The following is a 19,089-nucleotide window of genomic DNA, read 5'->3' on the forward strand; positions in this document are numbered from 1 at the left end:
CCTTCCTTCCTCCCTGCCTTCCTTCACTCCTGTCCTTCCTCCCTCCCTCCCTTCCTTCTGTCCTGCCTTGACCTGAGGACAAGAGGAGGGTTAAAGTTCTGATGTCGGTGATTTCATGACATTATTTTACCTAAATATCCGATGACGGCGGCTCCGATGGTGCGAGCCGGTCCGTTGAGGTGGCCCGCAGCGTTGTGGATCAATTTCACCGGTGTTGCATTTTCATGAGAGGACACAGCGAGCTAAGGAAGAAATAAAAACGAGCAAAGTTGACCTAAAAAAACTGCACAGAAGCAAAAACAAATGACTCCACTCTTAAAATGCCACATTCATTACACTCTCCTACATTTCCATTTGTCATTGTCTAATTTATTCAACATATTCTTTGTTTATTGGGTTTTTTATACTTTAAATTCTTGCTGATGTGGTTGTTTTTAAAGACGGGTTAGCTTTTAATATTGACAGCTGGATTCTGCTGATCAGGATCTGAATCTCTAAAAGCCTTTTATTCATTATTATAACAAATTAGAAATAAATAAAGGGTTAAAATAGCAAAAGGGAGGCACACACTCTTAGGAAAATATAAATAGAGCTCTGTTTATTCTGCAAGTAAAGCAAACGTGAACACTAAAAATTAATCTTCTGGCTTTTTCTTTTGCTTTGTTAAGAAAGAAAATAACATTATGTCAACGTGTTTACTTTAATAATAAAAAAGAAGTCTCTATTCTCTTAACCGCTGCTAATAAAACAAAAAGCCTCCTGCTTCTTTATGACGGACCTCGGCTGTAGCAAGAATGCTGCCTCGGCACTTTCTGCAAGTCGGGCAGGCTGGGAAATAACTTGACAGGTGGGGAGTGAGATAAGGACACACACACACACACACACACACACACACACACACACACACACACACACACACTTCTGGTGGGATAATAGGATGGACTGTGCGTGCATATGTGTGTGTTATATATATATATAGATAGTGAGCAGCAGCAAAAACCTCCACTTTTTTCTTTAAACGTATATTTATTTATTATTTAAGATAGAAATCTTTCTGCTCTGCAAACTTTGCAATCTTGCAAAATGTGTGCACTGAGATCTACACAGCACTCTGCAGCGCTGAGGCCGAGGGAGTATATAGTCGGTTACATCAGTCTAGCATGACGTAATCCAATTCAGTAAAACAACACTCCTCCTAAAAGGGAGATCAGTCACAGCTGGTCAAGACAATGTTTATTTTTCTAGTGAAAAGAAGTGATTACGAGAAAATGATCTACTCGTTTATTTGCATTTTTGGAGAAGACTAGACTTTTAGAGCTGACAGTTTCCTTACATGCAACTCTTAGTATCCTGCACTGTCTTCAATGTTAGTCAGATGAAAATAAGCAGATTCTTAACCCTCCTCTTGTCTTCCTATTGAACGTGCAACTTTTGCCCTCCCTAAATCAAAACTGACCCAGTTTGGATTTGACTGTTTATAAAACATAAGGTTTAAATTATCACTCTATTATGTGTTAGACCTTATTAGCCAACTTCTTTCCATCTTATTACCACAGGTTTTACACTTTATTTTGGGAATTATGGTCAATAGGTCTCATGTAAAAGAAACTATACCTCATTTTTTAGTTAAAGGGTTAAACAAAACTCTTCAATCTGACAGTAAACTAGAGAATCTAAAAGAAGAGAGAAAGAATAGAGACAGAGCTAGTTCCTACAATAATCACATCCTCACTCTGCAATAGAAACTTCCTCCTCATCCTACTATTTTAACCCTCCTGTTGTCCTCGAGTCAAGGAAGGAAGGAAGGAAAGGAGGGAGGGAGGAAGGAAGGATGGAAGGGAGGAAGAAGGAAGGAAAGGAGGGAGGGAGGAAGGATGGAAAGGGGGAAGGAAGGAAGTAAGGAAGGACGGAGGAAAGAAAGAAGGAAGAAAGGAAGGAAGGAAGGAAGGAAGGAAGAAGGAGGGAGGGAGGAAGAAGGATGGAAGGGAGGAAGAAGGAAGGAAAGGAGGGAGGGAGGAAGGATGGAAGGGAGGAAAGGAGGAAGAAAGGAAGGAAGGTAGGAGGGAGGGAGGAAACAAAGAAGGAGAGAGGTAGAAACGAAGGAGGAAGGAAGGAAAGGAGGACAGAGGAAAGAAGGAAGGGAGGAAGGAAAGGAAAGGAAGGAAGAAAGAAAGAAAGAAGGAAAGGAGGGAAGGAAGAAAGAAGGAAAGGAGGGAGGGAGGAAGGATGGAAGGGAGGAAAAAGGAAGGAAAGAAGGAAGAAAGTAAGGAAGGACAGAGGAAAGATGGAAGAAAGGAAGGAAGGAGGGAAGGAAAGAGGAAGGGAGGAAGGGAGGACAGAAGGAAGGGAGGAAAGAGAGAGGAATGAACAAAAGAGAAGGAAGGAAGGAAGGAAGGAAGGGAGAAAAGAAGGAAAGAAGGAAAGAAGGAACAGTCAAAACAGACGGGGTTAATTTGACCCGGGAGGACGACAGGAAGGTTAAAACCACTATGATATATTTTTTAAAGACATGTTGTTTATAGAAGAATCCCACCCTTTCATCCCAGAACTCACTCATGGATTTCATTAAGGGAGTAGCTGCGTGTGTGTGACTCTGACACTGGGAGGGATTCATACTGTATGCTACACTGAGTGTTTTTGGTTTTTCATTGTGATGTCATCGGAGTTGTTATTTGGGTCACTGTGGAAAAAATGTGTTGTGAACATAGCCGTCACCAATAAGTAAAAAAAATGAGTCATCTTGTTGAGTAAAAACTAAAAGTTGGGATTTTTGTTTTAATGCTAGGTGATATGTGATTTATACTGGACTTAATTAATTACCTCCTCAGGAAAACATTATGAAGGTTTTTAAAACAGCGTTAATCTGCTTAAACTGAAAAATTGGCGCTTTAATCCGAGCACTCACCCATGAGTAATAACAACAAGGGAGTCGCTGCATCTGTTTGGCATTAATACTGGGAGGGGGAAATGTTGAGCTCCAGATATTATTATTAATACTAATTAATATATAATATAATATCAACACATAACTTTCAAACATATGTAAGCTTGATGTTTGTTTCATACTAGTTGTATTATACTATAAAAGTTTTATGAGAATCTCTTATTATTGTAGTTTGAAGGTAAGATGGAAGGAAGGAAGGAAGGAAGGAGGGAGGGAAGGAAGGAAGGAAGGAAGGAAGGAAGGACAGAAAAAAAGAAGACAGGACGAATGGAAGGAAGGAAGAAAGGAACGAATGAAAGAAGGAAAAGAAGACAGGAAGGAAGGAAGGAAGGAAGGAAAGAAGGATGGAAGGAAGGAAAAGAAGACAGGAAGGAAGGAAGGAAGGAAGGAAGGAAGGAAAGAAGGATGGAAGGAAGGAAAAGAAGACAGGAAGAAAGGAAGGAAGGAAGGAAGGAATAAAGGAACGAAGAAATGAAAGAAGGTAAAGAAGACAGGAAGGAAGGAAGGAAGGAAGGAAGGAAGGAATGAGTAACGAGTAACGAGTAACTTCATAAGGTTTTCCACTTCTCGAGTAAAAGCCAAAAGTTAAGATTTTATTTTGGGATTTATGATCAACTTTTTAAGGAAAATGTTAAGGATGTTTTAGAAACAGCCTGCAACCCTTCTTTTTATTTTTTTTAAATTTACTTTTTAATTTACTTATTTTATTTATTTATTTATTTTTCTTCTTATTTATTCTTGCTTTAATAGAAACCTTCCTGACTGTGACTCTACTGGGTTTGGGTTGGTACCTGCTTGGCGATGGCTTTGCTGTCCAGCTTGTTGTAGACCTTTCTGATCTTGGCCACGGTGAGAGTGGAGACGGAGAGAGCGTAGAGGCTGAAGGACACTTTCTCTTCTGGTACCAAGGCAACCGCAGACGGAGGGGCCACTTCTGTCTTAGAGTCTTTACCTGAGACAGAAGAAAGAAAGATGGAAGTTAGAAAGATTAAATAACAGATTTTAAAAAAAGAAAGAGAAAGAGGAGATGAAGAGAAGAGTAAGAGGGTTTAGAACAGGGGGGTCAAACATCCGTCCCACTTTCCTTCCTGTCTTTTCTTCCTTCCTTCCATCTGTCCTTCCTCCCAAATTTCCTTCTTGTCTTCTTTTCCTCCCTCCTTCCCTCCCTCCCTCACTTCCTTCCTTCTATCCAGCTTTCTTCCCTGTCTTCTTTTCCAACCTTTCTTTCTTCCTTTCTTCCATCTGTCCTTCCTTCCATCCTTCCTGTCTTTTTCCTTCCTTCTATCATCTGTCCTTCCTCCCTTCTTGTCTTCTTTTCCAACCTTTCTTCCTTCCTTCCTTCCATCTGTCCTTCCCTCCTTCCATCTTTTCCTTCATTCCTTCCATCCTTCCTGTCTTTTTTCATTCCTTCTTTCCATCCTCCCTTCCTTCCTTCTGTCCTTCCTCCCTTCCTGTCTTTTTTTCCAACCTTTCTTTCTTCCTTCCTTCCTTCCATCTTTCCTTCCTAACAACTTTTCCATCCTTTCTTCCTTCCATCGGTCCTTCCTCCCTTCCTGTCTTCTTTTCCAACCTTTCTTTCTTCCTTCCTTCCATATTCTACATCTTTTCCTCCCTCCTTCCTTCCTTCCTTTCCTTCCTCCCTCCTTCCTTCCTTCCTTTCCTTTCTCCCTTCCTTCCTTCCTTCGTTCCAGCTGTTTGTGGTCCCTGACCTAAAAGCAGTTTGCCCCCCTCTGGTCTAGACGGTGAGATGAGGATCATGGGCTCCACTCACAGGGCAGATATACGGCCTGGAAGCTTCCCACATAGTTTGGGCCCAGTTCGTAGATGGCGGCGACGCTGGTGGCGGGAAGCACTTCCTCCAGGAAGTGGCTCGGCCCCAGACGCCACACCAGGGTGGAGAGCTGGCGCTGAGCCGGTGGCGTTCCCACGTAACTGTACACCGTGCTCAACACGGGAGGGTTGGTGGAGCCGGAGCCGCCCGGCGCGCTGTGGATGTAGTGAAGCTGGAAGAGAGGGAGGAGAAAAAAGAAAGAGAGGGATTTATATTATGACATCAGAGAATACAAAAGTTTTATGACTGGATCACAGCATATTATTGGTTTGAATCTCTTGTAGTTTGAAGGTGAAAAAGAAGGAAGGAAGGAAGGAAGGAGGGAAGGAAAGAAGGAACAAAGGAACGAAGAAAGGAAAGGAAAGGAAAGGAAAGGAAAGGAAAGGAAAGAGAAGGAACGAACGAACGAACGAAAGAAGGAAGGAAAGGAAAGAGAAGACAGGAAGGAAGGAAGGAAGGAAGGAAGGAAGAAAGGAAGGAAGGAAGGAAGGAAGGACAAGAAAAGAAGACAGGAAGGAAGGAAGGAAAATAAGGAAAGAAGGAAGGAAAATGAGGAAGGAAGGAAGGAAGGAAGGAAAATAAGGAAAGAAGGAAGGAAAATAAGGAAGGAAGGAAAATAAGGAAGGAAGGAAGGAAGGAAGGAAGGAAGGAAAAGAAGATAGGAAGGAAAAGAAGACAGGAAGATAGGAAAGAAAGAAGGAAAGAAAAGAAGACAGGAAGGAAGGGAGGAAGGAAGGAAGGAAGGAAGGAAAAGAAGGAAAAGAAGGAAGGAAGAAAAAGAAGGAAGGAAGAAAGGGAGAAAGGGAGAACGGAAGGTGGGCCAGATCGAAGCCCTCTGTGGACCAATTTTGGCCCACGGTCCGCATGTTTGACACCCCTTGACCTCAGGGCTTACTTTAAGATTAACTGCTTTAAAGACAAAACTGTGAACTTTGTGCACAACGATCCAAAAAACCACAACCAAAACTCTGACACACACACACACACACACACACACACACACACTCACACACACACACACACACACACACACACACACACACACACACACACACACACACACACACACACACACACACACACACACACACACACACACAGAGACACACGTGACCGAGCCCAGTGTTTCCTGTGTGTGGACGTCAGCAGGAAATGAAGCTGTTCTTATCAGCGGCTCTGAGGAGAAGCTGAGACTTGTGGTCTGCCGACTCGCTCCGCTGCTCTGCCGTCTCAACTCTAAAGTCACTAAAACCACAGAGACCACATCACAGGCTGTTGTTGCCCGCGGTAACGCACCACTGCGCTCCTCAAAGCCTGGTTTACTGTATATTTGTGATGCTTATCATATCAGTGTAGAGGAAAGTGCTCCGGCTTATGTTCTATTACATAACGTTACAGCTAATAGTAATAATAATTATAATAAAAGCACTTCTCTACTTTACTAATGTTTATTATCAATCATATAAAAAACAGCTACTCACTCTCAGTCGCTTTATAAAGATATTAACCTTCTTTAACCCTTTACATACTTACATAATATAACATTCATAAAATTCCCCATCAGTCATAAACACGTTTGATTAATCTTATAGGGGGAAAGAAGACATTAATATTCACTATTTATAGAATATGAAGAATATGTTTGAATGCTGATTTTTTATTTATATTTTATTCTTTAATAAACACACTAATTTTTGCATATTTGTAAATATACTGTATATATATATATTTTGTTAACAAGAAGCATTTTATTACAATTTCTGTATACTGTGGGTCACATTAGGAACAGTCTGGCTAAAATAAAATGTGTATATGTTTTTTTTTTACATCTCTCTAATGTAAAAATTACTTGCTTACTAATGTTTATCATCAATAATATAAAACAAGCCACTCACTCTGAGTCGCTTTATAAAGATAGTAACCTTCTTTAACCCTTTACATACAGTACTGTTCATATTCTGACTCATAATTAGCCTCTGCACCAATTCACATTCATAAAATTCCCCATCAGCCATCAACACACGTTCGATTAATCTTACATACATTCACTATTTTATGGTCTAGTTAAATATTTTATAGAATATGAAAAATATGAATAATGTTTGAATGCTGATTTAAGATTATATTTTTTTAATAAACACATTAATTTTGTATATTTGGGTTATGAGCTGCACAAAATTTTAAAAAATAGACGCATTTTATTTCAATTTTTGTATATTGTGGGTCACCTTAGGAAAAATCTGGCAAAAATAAATGTGTATAAAAAAATAAAAGTGTTTTTACAGCTGTACAATGTAAAAAAAATGGGTCAAATGTACCTTGAACAGTATGTAAGGGTTAAAAATAGACTTTAATATATGTGAGATGACAATGATATAAAGACTGATATCTACTCATTTGCATTTTCTGAGTAACTCCTCTCTAGTAGGTGATGTATATTTATGATAATGATGAAATGATTCATTAAAATAATCAATTAAAACAATCAATAAGGATTTTATGGACAGCTATTTTCATTATTGATCAATTATTTATGAAGCAAAAGTCACAAACATGTTGGTATTGTAGCTTCTTAAATGTTTATTTTATCTCTGTTTTATAATATTGTAAATTATTGGTCAAAACAAGAAGATCTGAAGATGTAACCTTGATTTTTTTGCTTCTTTTTTAACATATTTTAGATCAAATATGAGAAGAATGAAAATGGGAACTCTAAAATTTCATATTTAATAGACTAAGGGATTTATAAATTGATGAAATAATGATGAAATAATTACTTTCAGCTCTAATTTGGAAATATAAAACCCACCCCCAACTGTACATGAGTAACTATTACAGTAAGATTTCATATTAGGAGGAAACCTATGGATAATATCAAAAGTATTGTGCCATCTGCTACACGTTAAATAGGATTATTATAAATGCAATATCTTTGGATTTTTGGTCAAAACAAGAACATTTGAAGATGTAACCTTAATTTTTTATTTTTTTTAGACCAAATACTGGGAGCAGGATGAAAATGGGAACTTTAAAAAACTAAGGGATTCATAAATTGATGAAATATAATAATATATAATAATAAATAATTACTTTCGGCCCTAATTTGGAAATATAAAAAACACCCCTTACTGTACATGAGTAACTATAACAGTGAGATTTCATATTATAAGTTAAGCTACAGATAATATCAGCTGTATTATGATATCTGCTACACACTGAATAAGAGGTGAGTATCAGTATCCATTAGATACTCGGTCCGTCCAGGAAACTGCTGAGGAAGACTGTTCCTGGAAATGTCTGGGTCAATGTACGGCACACACACATCAGATATAATCCAGTTTATAACGTTACCTTGACGGTGCTGATCAGCTGGCCGTCGATGTACAGAGTGGCCATACTGTTCTTCAGCATGCCTTTACTCATCACCAACACCAGGTGGTGCCACTGGCCCTCGGCGATGAGCTCTCCGCAGCGGAAACGAGCGCAGCAGGGCAGGATCTCATAGAAGGAGGCTTCTTCACTCGACTCGTCCGCTGCTTTGAAGGGGAGGGGGGGGGGGGGGGGGGGGAGGGGGGAGAGGGGCGACGTCAATGAGTCAGAGGGGTTGGAGTAGAAGTACAAACAATAAGTCTGGTTTACTGACTGAGAAAACCCCACATGGGACAGTTTCATAGAGCTTCAAAGAGCTTCATAGAGCTTCATAGAGGGTTATATATCCACGTAAATGTCCCTCTGTAGCACCCTTACTCTGTCCCCACCCTAAACAATATTAACAAGGCATTATCTTAACTTCTAAACACAAAATATGATCAGTTTCTACATTAAAATACAGGATAAATATTTATTTTCTTGGCTGAAATGTACTGATTGCATATATAACATCATCACCAATATCTATAATAACACAAGCAGGGTCCAGTATTTACAGCACGGACCAAACCATTTATAACCCATGTACTAATTATTATTACTATTATTATAGTACTAATGTTTTAATGGGTCAGAGTTATAATGTGAACATGTTGATTTCACTCATTCCTTTCATCTTTCCTTCCTGTCTTTTTTCCTTCCTTTCTTCCTCCCTCCCTCTCTCTCTTCCTCCCTTGCTTCTTTCCTTCCTTCTTTCCTCCCATACATCTTTCCTTCCTGTCTTTTTTCCTTCCTTCCTTCCTTTCTTCCTCCCTTGCTTCTTTCCTTCCTTCCTTCTTTCCTCCCTTTCATCCTTCCTTCCTTCTCTCTGTTCCTTTCATCCAACCTTCCTTCCTGTCTTTTTTCAATCTTCCTTCCTTTCTTCCTTCCATCTTTCCTTCCTGTCTTCTTTTCCTTCCTTACATTCATCATTCCTTCCTTCTTTCCTGCCTTTCATCCATCCATCCTTCCTTTTTTCCTTCCTTCTTTCCATCTTTCCTTCGTATCTTCTTTTCCGTCCTTCCTTCCATCTTTCCTTTGTATCTTCTTTTCCGTCCGTCCTTCCTTCCTTCCTTCCTTCCTACCATATTTTCCTTCCTTCCACCTTTCTTTCCTTCCATATTTTCCTTCCTTAACAGAGGCAACGTATCCTACAACTCAAACACATGTAGAAATGTTTTTACTTGGGTTCAAATGAGATAAGTAGTAACATCAAAATAATTAATTCTCCCCTCCTTCCTGTTTAAAGGATAACGTCTCAGCGTTAAGTGAACATATTGATTTCAACTAATGGAGCTTTTTGTTTTATATGTTTGGTCCTGAACTCAAACTCACAGTACGTCTGCAGCAGCTCCTCCTTGGTGGAGACGGTGAGCGAGCGATCTTTGGCCGACAGCACCACAGACAGGCAGACGTAGTGCTGCTCGGAGGAAGTGGCCCGACGGACGACGGTCAGCAGACGGACCGGGTGAGCCTGAGAGGTCGAACTGAAACGCTCCACGCAGAACCAGGTGGAGTAGCTCAGGCCTGACGGAGGAGGAAACAAGCGCTCCCCTGGAGGTGGAGAGAAAAGAGAGGGAGGAGAGAGGAGAGGAAGAGGAGAAAGTTAGACACAGATGTTTTCTTTCATGCTTTAAAACAGGGAGGTCAAACATGAGGCCCGTGGGCCAGAACCGGCCCGCTGAGGAGTACAATCCGGCCCCTTCCTGTCTTCTTTTCCTTGCATCCTTCCTTCCTCCCTTTCATCTTTCCTTCCTGTCTTCTTTTCCTCCCTCTCTTTCTTCCTACCTTCCATCTGTCCTTCCTGCCTCCTTTTCACCTTCCTTCCTTCCATCTTTCCTTCCTTCCTTCCTTCCATTTTTCCTTCGTATCTTCTTTTCCTTCCTTCCTTCCTTCCTCCCTATCTTTCTTCCTTTCATCGGTCCTTCCTTCTTTCCATCTTTCCTTCCTTGCATATTTTCCTTCCTACCTACCTACCTTCCTCCCTCACTTTCTTTCTTTCTTCCTACCTTCCTTCCTTATATCTTGTCCTTCCTTCCTTCCTTCTTTACATCTTTTCCTTCCTCCCTCCCTCCCTTTCTTCTTTCCTTCCATCAGTTCTTCCTCCCTATCTTTCTTCCTTCCATCTTTCCTTCCTTACATATTTTCATTCCTTCCTTCCTTCCTTCTTTACATCTTCTCCTTCCAGTCTTCTTTTCCTTCCCTCCCTCCTTCCATCTTTTTAATGGTCCAGCCCACATGAGATCAAATTGTTTGTGGCCTTTGAACTAAAATGAGTTTCCCTCCACTGCTTTAAAAGGTTCATTTCATTCTGTTTTGTTTTTTTTACCACAGAAGAAGAAACTGGAGCGATTGATCTGAGTGATGACTCATCGAGGTGAACGACTGACGATGATGCATCATGTTTACTCACATTTCTAAAACAACACTAACCAAAATGAGCTGCTGTCTCCCACTTCATGTAAATCAGGCACATTGTAACAGTTGGAAATGGGACACACACACACACACACACACACACACACACACACACACACACACACACACACACACACACACACACACACACACACAACACACACACAAACACACAAACACATACACACACGCGCACACACAGATAGATAGACACACACGGACACAGACACACACACACACACACACACACACACACAGAGATAGATAGACACACACACACACACACACACAGATAGACACACACACACACACACACACACACACACACACACACACACAGATAGACACACACACACACACACACACACTCTCACTCTCACTCTCTCTACTCCTTTCTCTTGACAAATATGCCTTGGGGATCATCAGCGTTCACCATCTTGAGTTTCAATCATCTGAATGAATCTGAAAACAACATTTTGCCTGAGAGACGTTTTCATTTATTTACAGAGTGAAACAGAAACTGTCATCTCTGGAGTGATTGCATGTTTACTCTTGTCTTGTTGCTGCCAGCATCTTTTAGATATTAAAGTGGAAATGGAGCCGAAGTTGTGCACAAACTGAACATCACGGTTTGCTGATAGCTACGGAGGATCAAAACTGCCAAAATCAGAAATAAATGAATAAATAAATCACTAATTAAATTAATTTATATGCCATTAAATGCACTAAAATAATGTTAAAAAATAAATAAATATATTTAATTAATTAATTTTCTTTCTGTATTTATTTACCTTTGTTTCCATTTTATTTACTTTCCCATTTAATTTAATAATTTATTAATATTTATATTAATTTATTTATTGATATATTATTTTCCCTTGGCAATTTTTTCCTCTATTTATTTCCCCGAACTTATTTATTTCTCTATTTTCTTTTTAACATTTCTTTGTGTTTTTCTGCTCTATTAATCTAATGAGGGGTGTGGAGTGGAAACACATAAATGCATATATAATAAAGCACATTTAAAAATTAATAAATTAATAAATAAAATGAAAAATGAAATGGGAAAGTAAATAAATAGGGGAATTTATACAAAGGTAAATAAATACCATGGCAAATTAAAACATGAATATCAATTTATGTCACATTTTTATCAATTAATTAATGTATATGTGTATTTTTTATATTATTCTGTTGCATTTAATTTTCTTTATTGAGCCATTTATTTATTTATTTTTGATTGAAGGTGAAGAAGTTCAGTCGGCCCCTTTGGGTAAATATTACATCCTCTGTATAAATGGGTCATATTTTTTTTAAGCTTCTCATTGTTTCATTTCACTTCAATGCTTCACAGTCGACAAATAAGCAGAACTAAATTGAGTAATTGAGTTAATTTATGTAGCTGCAATACAAATATGTATATGTTGAATACACAGAAAAGCCGTACACTGAGTTTTAGGAGCTGAATTAGATGCACTATTTCAGACTTCAGTTGCCAAAACATGAAGGCAGAGCTGAACCTCCGAGCCTTTGAGCCTCGCTTCCTTCAGGACAGGGGTGTCAAACATGCAGCCCGTGGGCCAGAACCGGCCCGCAGAGAGGTGCGATCCGGCCCACTTTCCTTTCTGTGTTCTTTTCCTTCCTTCCTTTCTTCCTTCTGTCCTTCCTTCCAACCTTCCTTTTATCCTTTTTTTCATTCCTTCCATCTGTCCTTCCTACCTTCCTTTTTTCCTTTCTTCGTTCCTTTATTCCTTCATCTGTCCTTCCTACCTTCCTTTTTTCCTTTCTTCGTTCCTTTCTTCCTTCCATCTGTCCTTCCTCCCTTTCTCCATTTCTTCCATCTGTCCTTCCTTCCTTCCTTCCTTCTGTCCTTCGTGCCATCTGTCTGTCCTTCCTACCTTTCTTCCCTCTTTCCTTTTGTCTGTCTTTCCTTCCTTCCCTTCTTATTTCCTTCCTTCCTTCTCTTCTTATTTCCTTCCTTCCTTCCCTCCATCTTTTTAATGTATGTAATGTATGTCTGTATGTGGCCCTTGAATGAATATGAGTTTGACACCTCTGCTCCAGGAAGATGAAGCCGTCACTCAACAGGTTATCTGACTGAACCAAATTAAAATTGGCCAGAATACCATAACTGTGTGTCTGCTGGCACCTGACCAGCTGCTCCGAGCCAGATGAGCCGTAATTGATTTTTCTATTAAGTCGTACTGACGGACGGAGCCAACAACAAGCCAAATGGAAGCCAAATGGTGTCATTACATTACTTCTTATTAGTAGAGCTGACTATGAACTCCGAAGACTTGAATTACAGAAAAGAAAATCTATAAAACTGCTGCAAGAACAAAGATACAGTGATGAAAACTGGATTGAGGCGAAACTTCAGTTACAAAAAAACCCAAAAAACACAGAAGAGGTGCAGCGACGTGTTTTCCGAGTTATCCGAGGATATTTTGATGAATGAGCTTCTCTCTTCTTGATGATGTCATCTAAGGATGTGGGTCAAACCACAGGATTTGGAGAGGACAGGGAAGCGGAGAGAAAGGAAGGAAGAAAAGGAAGGAGGGGAGGATCAAGATAAATGAGGCATGGAAGAAAAGTGACAAAGGGAATAGGGCATGGAAGAGAAAAAAAACAAGAAACAAGAAAGAGGGGTAAAAAAAAATTGAGATTGAGATAAGCTATGCAAAAAAAAAAGGAAGGAGAAAAGAAAAGAAAAATCTTGAGTGACGGGAAGAAACGAGGGCGGGAAAGAGCGAGGTCTATAAATAGCGCAGGGATGGCTGGCTGGCTGGCTGGAGAAGACAAGAGGAGGACGGCGTGCGGTGGTGGCGGATGAGTGCCGAAGGAGCAGATGAATAGGTAAACAGATGGAGGAGTGATAGTAATATATGAGCGGGTGGAGAGAGAGAGAAGAGAAAAGAGAGAGAAGAGGAGAGGAGTCTAACTGTGCTTCATAAATACTTTAAAAAAAAAGAGCTACAGACTAGAAAATCAACCCGAACGTCACAGATTAATTTTATCTCTGCCTTCAGGTTTTAAAAAAAGCTAAATTCAAGCCATATATAACTAACATTTATTTTTTAAACATGCTATATAAGCGGAGTTGACAACAAATTTTAAAAAAAGGCTCGAGGATAGATGTGGTTTTTGCAGAAGAAGATACAGATCTGAATATCACTGCAGGGAGGAAGTGAAAGTCAGAGATCAGAGCGGCTGCGACTCTTTGTGGGTGAAAAGAAGAAATCCTGTGAGATTAAAAAAAGAACAAAAAATATTGTACACCCCCCTCCCCCGCCCCCCAAAAAAAAGAAAGTTAGAATAAAGATGAAAAAATAAGAAGCGAACTGGGGGGAAAACAGGAAATTATATGCAGAAAGGAGGATGCAAAAATATAAAACTACAGATGTAACAAGTCAACACGATGATACAAACGTCTTCTGTGGTTAAAACAAAATATGGTGCCAGAGTTTTTGTGTATATGTGTTCAAAGAGGCAGATAATGTGTTTAATATGAGGAAAGATTAACAGCAGATGAGACGATGCTAAGGCGGTGCAGCTGGAAGAGAAACTGGGTGGGATTTTAACAGTTGTTTTGACATATTTTCATTATAATAAGTACTTTCTGATGTTTTACAGGCCTGCAGGATCTTGGTGACAATTAAGTTAAATTAAAATTGTAGCTGAAGTTAAAGGAAATGTGTTCCCAATTAGCTAACATGTTACTGGTTAGCTTGGCGGCTACAGTGGCTAACCAGCTAGCCATGCAATCAGTCTCTACATCACTAAGCTTCAACATTTAGCTTTGTGTGCAACTAAAATTGTAGCTGAAGTTGAGGAAATGGAGAGAGAGAGAGAGAGAGAGAGTCTAATATAGAGGAAGCTAGCTGGCTTTCCGGTTAGCTTGGCGGCTAAAGTAGCTAACCAGCTAACCAGCTAGCCATGCAATCAGTCACTACATCATGAAGTTTCAACATTTAGCTTTGTGTGCAACTAAAATTGTAGCTGAAGTGAAAGTGCTCCCAACTAGCTAACATGTTACTGGTTAGCTTGGTGGCTACAGTTGCTACTAGCCATGCAATCAGTTGCTACATCACTAAAAAGCCTCAACATTTAGCTTTGTGTGCAACTAAAATTGTAGCTGAAGTTGAGGGAATGGAGAGAGAGAGAGAGAGAGAGAGAGAGAGAGAGAGTGAGAGAGAGTCTAATATAGAGGAAGCTAGCTGGCTTTCCGGTCAGCTTGTCGGCTACAGTAGCTAACCAGCTAGCCATGCAATCAGTCACTACATCACGAATGAACAATTATGTATTTTCACAGTTTCTTTTGTTTTGTGTTTTCCACTGCTGCCCTCACACATGAGGATCTTTAGGGAGTGAAGTTAAAGATGTTTTAAGGTGTGATGCTGTGGTTAATGTCTAGTTTACTTGATTAGAACTATGTAAAGATCATGGTTTGGGTTAAAATGATCACTGGAGACAACAAGTTTCCAAAAAGATATCCTTAAAGATATGCAACCTTTGCTGTCATGGCAACAGTGAACATCACGATTAACTGACATGAGCAAGATTAAGTCGATTAGAGTTTCGATTCTTCAATAAAATAATTAATAAAATACAACCCAAATTCAATGAAAAACAGTCACAAAATACCAACTGTTTCTTTTGTTTTGTTTACCTGTGCCCATGCCGCTCAGCACGGCTCCATCGCTGACTCCGGAGGCGTTGGTGTTGTTGGTTGGAGCGTTGTGAGGAGCCAAGCTCGGCAGAAACAGACACCTATAACACACAGGACACACAGAACAAGACAGATTAATGGCTTTTATTCTCCACTTTAACCCTCCTGTTGTCCTTGAATAAAGGAAGGAAGTTAGGAAGGGAGGAAGAAGGAATGAAGGAAGGAAGGAAGGGAGGAAGAGAGAAAGAAGGAAGGAAAGGAGGGAGGAGGAAGGAGGGAAGGAAGGTAGGAGGGAGGGAAGGAAGGTAGGAGGGAGGATGGAAGGAAGGAAGGAGGGAAGGAAGGGAGGGAAAGAAAGAAGGACAGAAAGAAGGGAGGAAGGAAAGGAAGGAAGGAAAGGAGGGAGGAAGGAAGGAAGGAAGGAAGGAAGGAGGGAAGGAAGGAAGGGAGGGAGGGAAGAAAGGAAAGGATGGAGGGAGGAAGGAAAGAAAGGGAGGAAGGACAGAAGGAAGGAAAGGAATGAGGGAAGGAAGGAAAGGAAGGAAGGAAAGACAGAAGGGAGGAAGGAAAGATAGGAGGGAAGGAAAGAAGACACGAAGGTTAAGGGAGGAAACAAACACTACAGATACACAAACACGTTCTCAGTTTACAGACGTAGTTATTTGTAGAAAGGAATTTACTGCAGAGATAAACTATTAGGAAAAAAAGAAAACTCATCCCAGCTTCCAAAGAAAGAGTCTGAAGCCGCGAGACACACAGCAGCTGCTTTGTATTATAATATGGAAATGTCAAATGCTTTAATACTCGGGGATTAATTATGTATGAAAGCAGGATAGAGGTGGGATGAAAGCATACATCCAGGCTGCCCCTCAGCTTCATCATCTTCTTCTTCTTCTTCTTCTCTCTCTTTAATGTTAGCGCCAGTACTGATGATAATATCACAATTATAACACCAGCATAATAACACACACAGTGGTGATAGCATGGAGAGATAGAACATATAAAAAGGTTTAAGTCTTCTATATTTTTGCTAACATGTTAGATTATTATATGTAATGTTTGTCCAGCCTTTCAAGGACTTCTACACAAAGACAGATAATCGAGCCGTTAAATGACAGAGAGAGTTTTTCTGAGTTGGCGTTCTGCTGACTCACTGCCTCTCGCTCAAGGTGCCATTCTCTCTCCTCTCTCTCTCTTTCACACATCAAAGACATTTCCTTCCTTCCTCCTTTCCTCCCTTCCTTCCTCCCTCCTAAATCCTTTCCTTCCTTCCTTCCTTCCTCCTTTCCTCCCTCCTTACTTCTTTCATTCATTCATTCCTTCTTTCCTTCCTCTTTTCCTCCCTTCCTTCCTTATTGAGAATTTACTGTTTTTAAGCAAGTTGAATTATTTGGTACAAAGTTTTTATAGTTACACCACTTAGACATTTTTACCATAATCCTCTAATATATTCTCTCAAAATGGATTAAAAGCAGAAATTTGATGCTGAGTCCACAAAAAAAGAATGTGTGCAAATTGTTCATAAATTTAACTAAACCACATGGACACAAAAAACCCCATAATTGACCCTTATGTCAGTGTAAATGGAATATTTTTTGGACTGTAAATATTCCACAAAAAAAGAAGAAATGTCTGTGGTTTCCTCTATTTTAGTCACTTAATATAATTACTCACTGATTAATACCACAGACTAGATTAAATCAGTTAGCCGCTTAGTTAGCCACTGAGCTAGCCACCGAGTTAGCCACCGAGCTACCCGCCGAGTTAGTCACCGAGCTAGCCGCCGAATTAGCCACCGAGCTAGCAGCTGAGTTAGACACCGAGTTACCCACCGAGCTAGCTGTTCAGTTAGCAGCAGAGTCACATGGACACACAAAAACCCATAATTGACCTGTATATCAGTGTAAATTGAATATTTATTGGACTGTAAATTTTCCACAAAAACAGAATAAATATCTGTGGTTTCCTCTTGATTAATAACACAGACTAGATTAAATTAGATTATTAAAAAATAATTTAGAAAATAGGTGTTATATAAAAACCACTTACTACAACATTGTTTTATAAATTATGCATTGGGACAAAAATACAGGTCAACCCCCCAAAAAAACTATCTGATTATTATTAACACTATGTTTTTAAATTAAATGTGACTTTCTCTGGTTTCTCCACCTTGACAGGAGGGGGGTCAGAGGTCAGACAGCGTCCAGAAAGCTGGCGAAGATTCAATGACTCGTTCAAGGACACGAAGGCTTCAGTCGTCTGTTTAACAGTCTGTCTGAATAACGAGCGAAGCCACCGCCTTGCTGTACGCTGTCTCTCTCTTTCCCTCCATTAGTCATCATCTTGATGGGGTTTAAATTTAAAAAAACATACTCAAGGGGATTTCAGCAGCTTGCCATGCTAATTTTTTCTCTTCCAAGTCAGAATGAGATGATTTTTTTATTTAATTCTTACCACAAAAAATATATAAATACATTTCATAAAAAAAGGAGTCTCCTCCCCTCCACACTGATAACATCTACCCAGCTCCTCGTGAGACGGCTGCTGCTGCTGCTGCTGCTGGCCGAGTGAGTGAGTGTGTGTAAGCATGTTGTGCATATGACGTACAGTGTGTAGGTGTGTAGGTGTGTGTGTGTGTGTGTGTGTGTGTGTGTGTGTGTGAGACTCTTAATAGCAGGAGGGACATCAATATTTCATGTTGACAGATGGAAGGAGAAGGAGGGGTAGTCTCCCTCTGTGTGTGTGTGTGTGTGTGTGTGTGTGTGTGTGTGTGTGTCCTCCTCTGTTTATGCCGAAGCAGAAAGTGGGCCACTGCCTCGCTGCTTGTGCTGCTGCTGCTGCTTCGCCGTGTTTTCGGGAGAAACTGCATGTTCTATTCTGATGTGGCTGCTGTGACGAGGCTAGGCGGGCGGGCGGTTGATGGAAACAGCGATTCTCACAAATTATGAACCACAGAGCATGTTATGAAGCACAGAGATGAACTTGGTGACTGATCTTGAGGATTTAAAGATGTTTTGAAACCCATCATAGAGGCTTCATGGACTCTAGTAGAAGTGATGACGTCTATAAATCTCACATTGTTTTAACTTGGTCTGTCCACTATAAGAAGATAAACCTTTATGACTCTGTGTGTGTGTGGGTGTGTGTGTGTGTGTGTGTGTGTGTGTGTTTGATAAAGTAAGAGGAGCTGCATCACTCTATCACAGATCTGACTGGGATCTGTTAGCATCGTTTGTTGATGGAAAAGCAGAACTACATCGTAACTATGCAGCTTTTTCTGCTCATGCATCTGAAATCTGAAGTAAAAACCAACCTATATGAACTGACCTCCAATTAACTTCCATATCAACATTTACTTACTTATTTTTTTATTGCATATTTGTACTTAAACTTAATCTTATTTTCATTGCACGTCAATGATAACTATTGTATAAAAAGTGCCATACAAACAAATTAACTATCATTTAACAGTAAATAATGTTAAAGACAAGGTTAAGGATTTTACCATAGACCAGTGTTTAACCCTGGTCCATCCATCCTTCCTTCCTTCCTTCCTTCCTTTCTACCTACCCATCCATCCATCCCTTTCTATCTATCCATCAATCCATCCATCTTTCTTTCTTTCTATCATATATCTTTCTATCTATCCATCTTTCTTCCTTTCTATCATCTATCTACCTTTCTATCTATCCATCTTTCTTTTTTCCATCCATCCATCCATCCATCTTTCTTTCTTTCATCTATCTTTCTATATATCCATCTATCCATCCATCCATCCATCCATCCATCCATCTTTCTATCTATCCATCTTTCTTT

General features: G+C 39.9%; 1 protein-coding gene across 1 annotated transcript in view; it reads right to left on the reverse strand.

Moving 5' to 3' along the window:
• wdfy3 (WD repeat and FYVE domain containing 3) overlaps window positions 1-19,089 on the reverse strand; it is a 136,428-nt gene that overhangs the window by 51,044 nt on the left and 66,295 nt on the right. The window contains 6 exon segments of the mRNA XM_053324968.1: window positions 131-242; window positions 3,736-3,896; window positions 4,716-4,947; window positions 8,127-8,311; window positions 9,519-9,737; window positions 15,271-15,371. Of these exon segments, the coding sequence (XP_053180943.1) occupies window positions 131-242; window positions 3,736-3,896; window positions 4,716-4,947; window positions 8,127-8,311; window positions 9,519-9,737; window positions 15,271-15,371 (1,010 nt within the window).

The sequence above is a fragment of the Scomber japonicus genome, chromosome 9, assembly GCF_027409825.1.
Source record: "Scomber japonicus isolate fScoJap1 chromosome 9, fScoJap1.pri, whole genome shotgun sequence".
NCBI classification, from domain to species: Eukaryota; Metazoa; Chordata; class Actinopteri; order Scombriformes; family Scombridae; genus Scomber; species Scomber japonicus.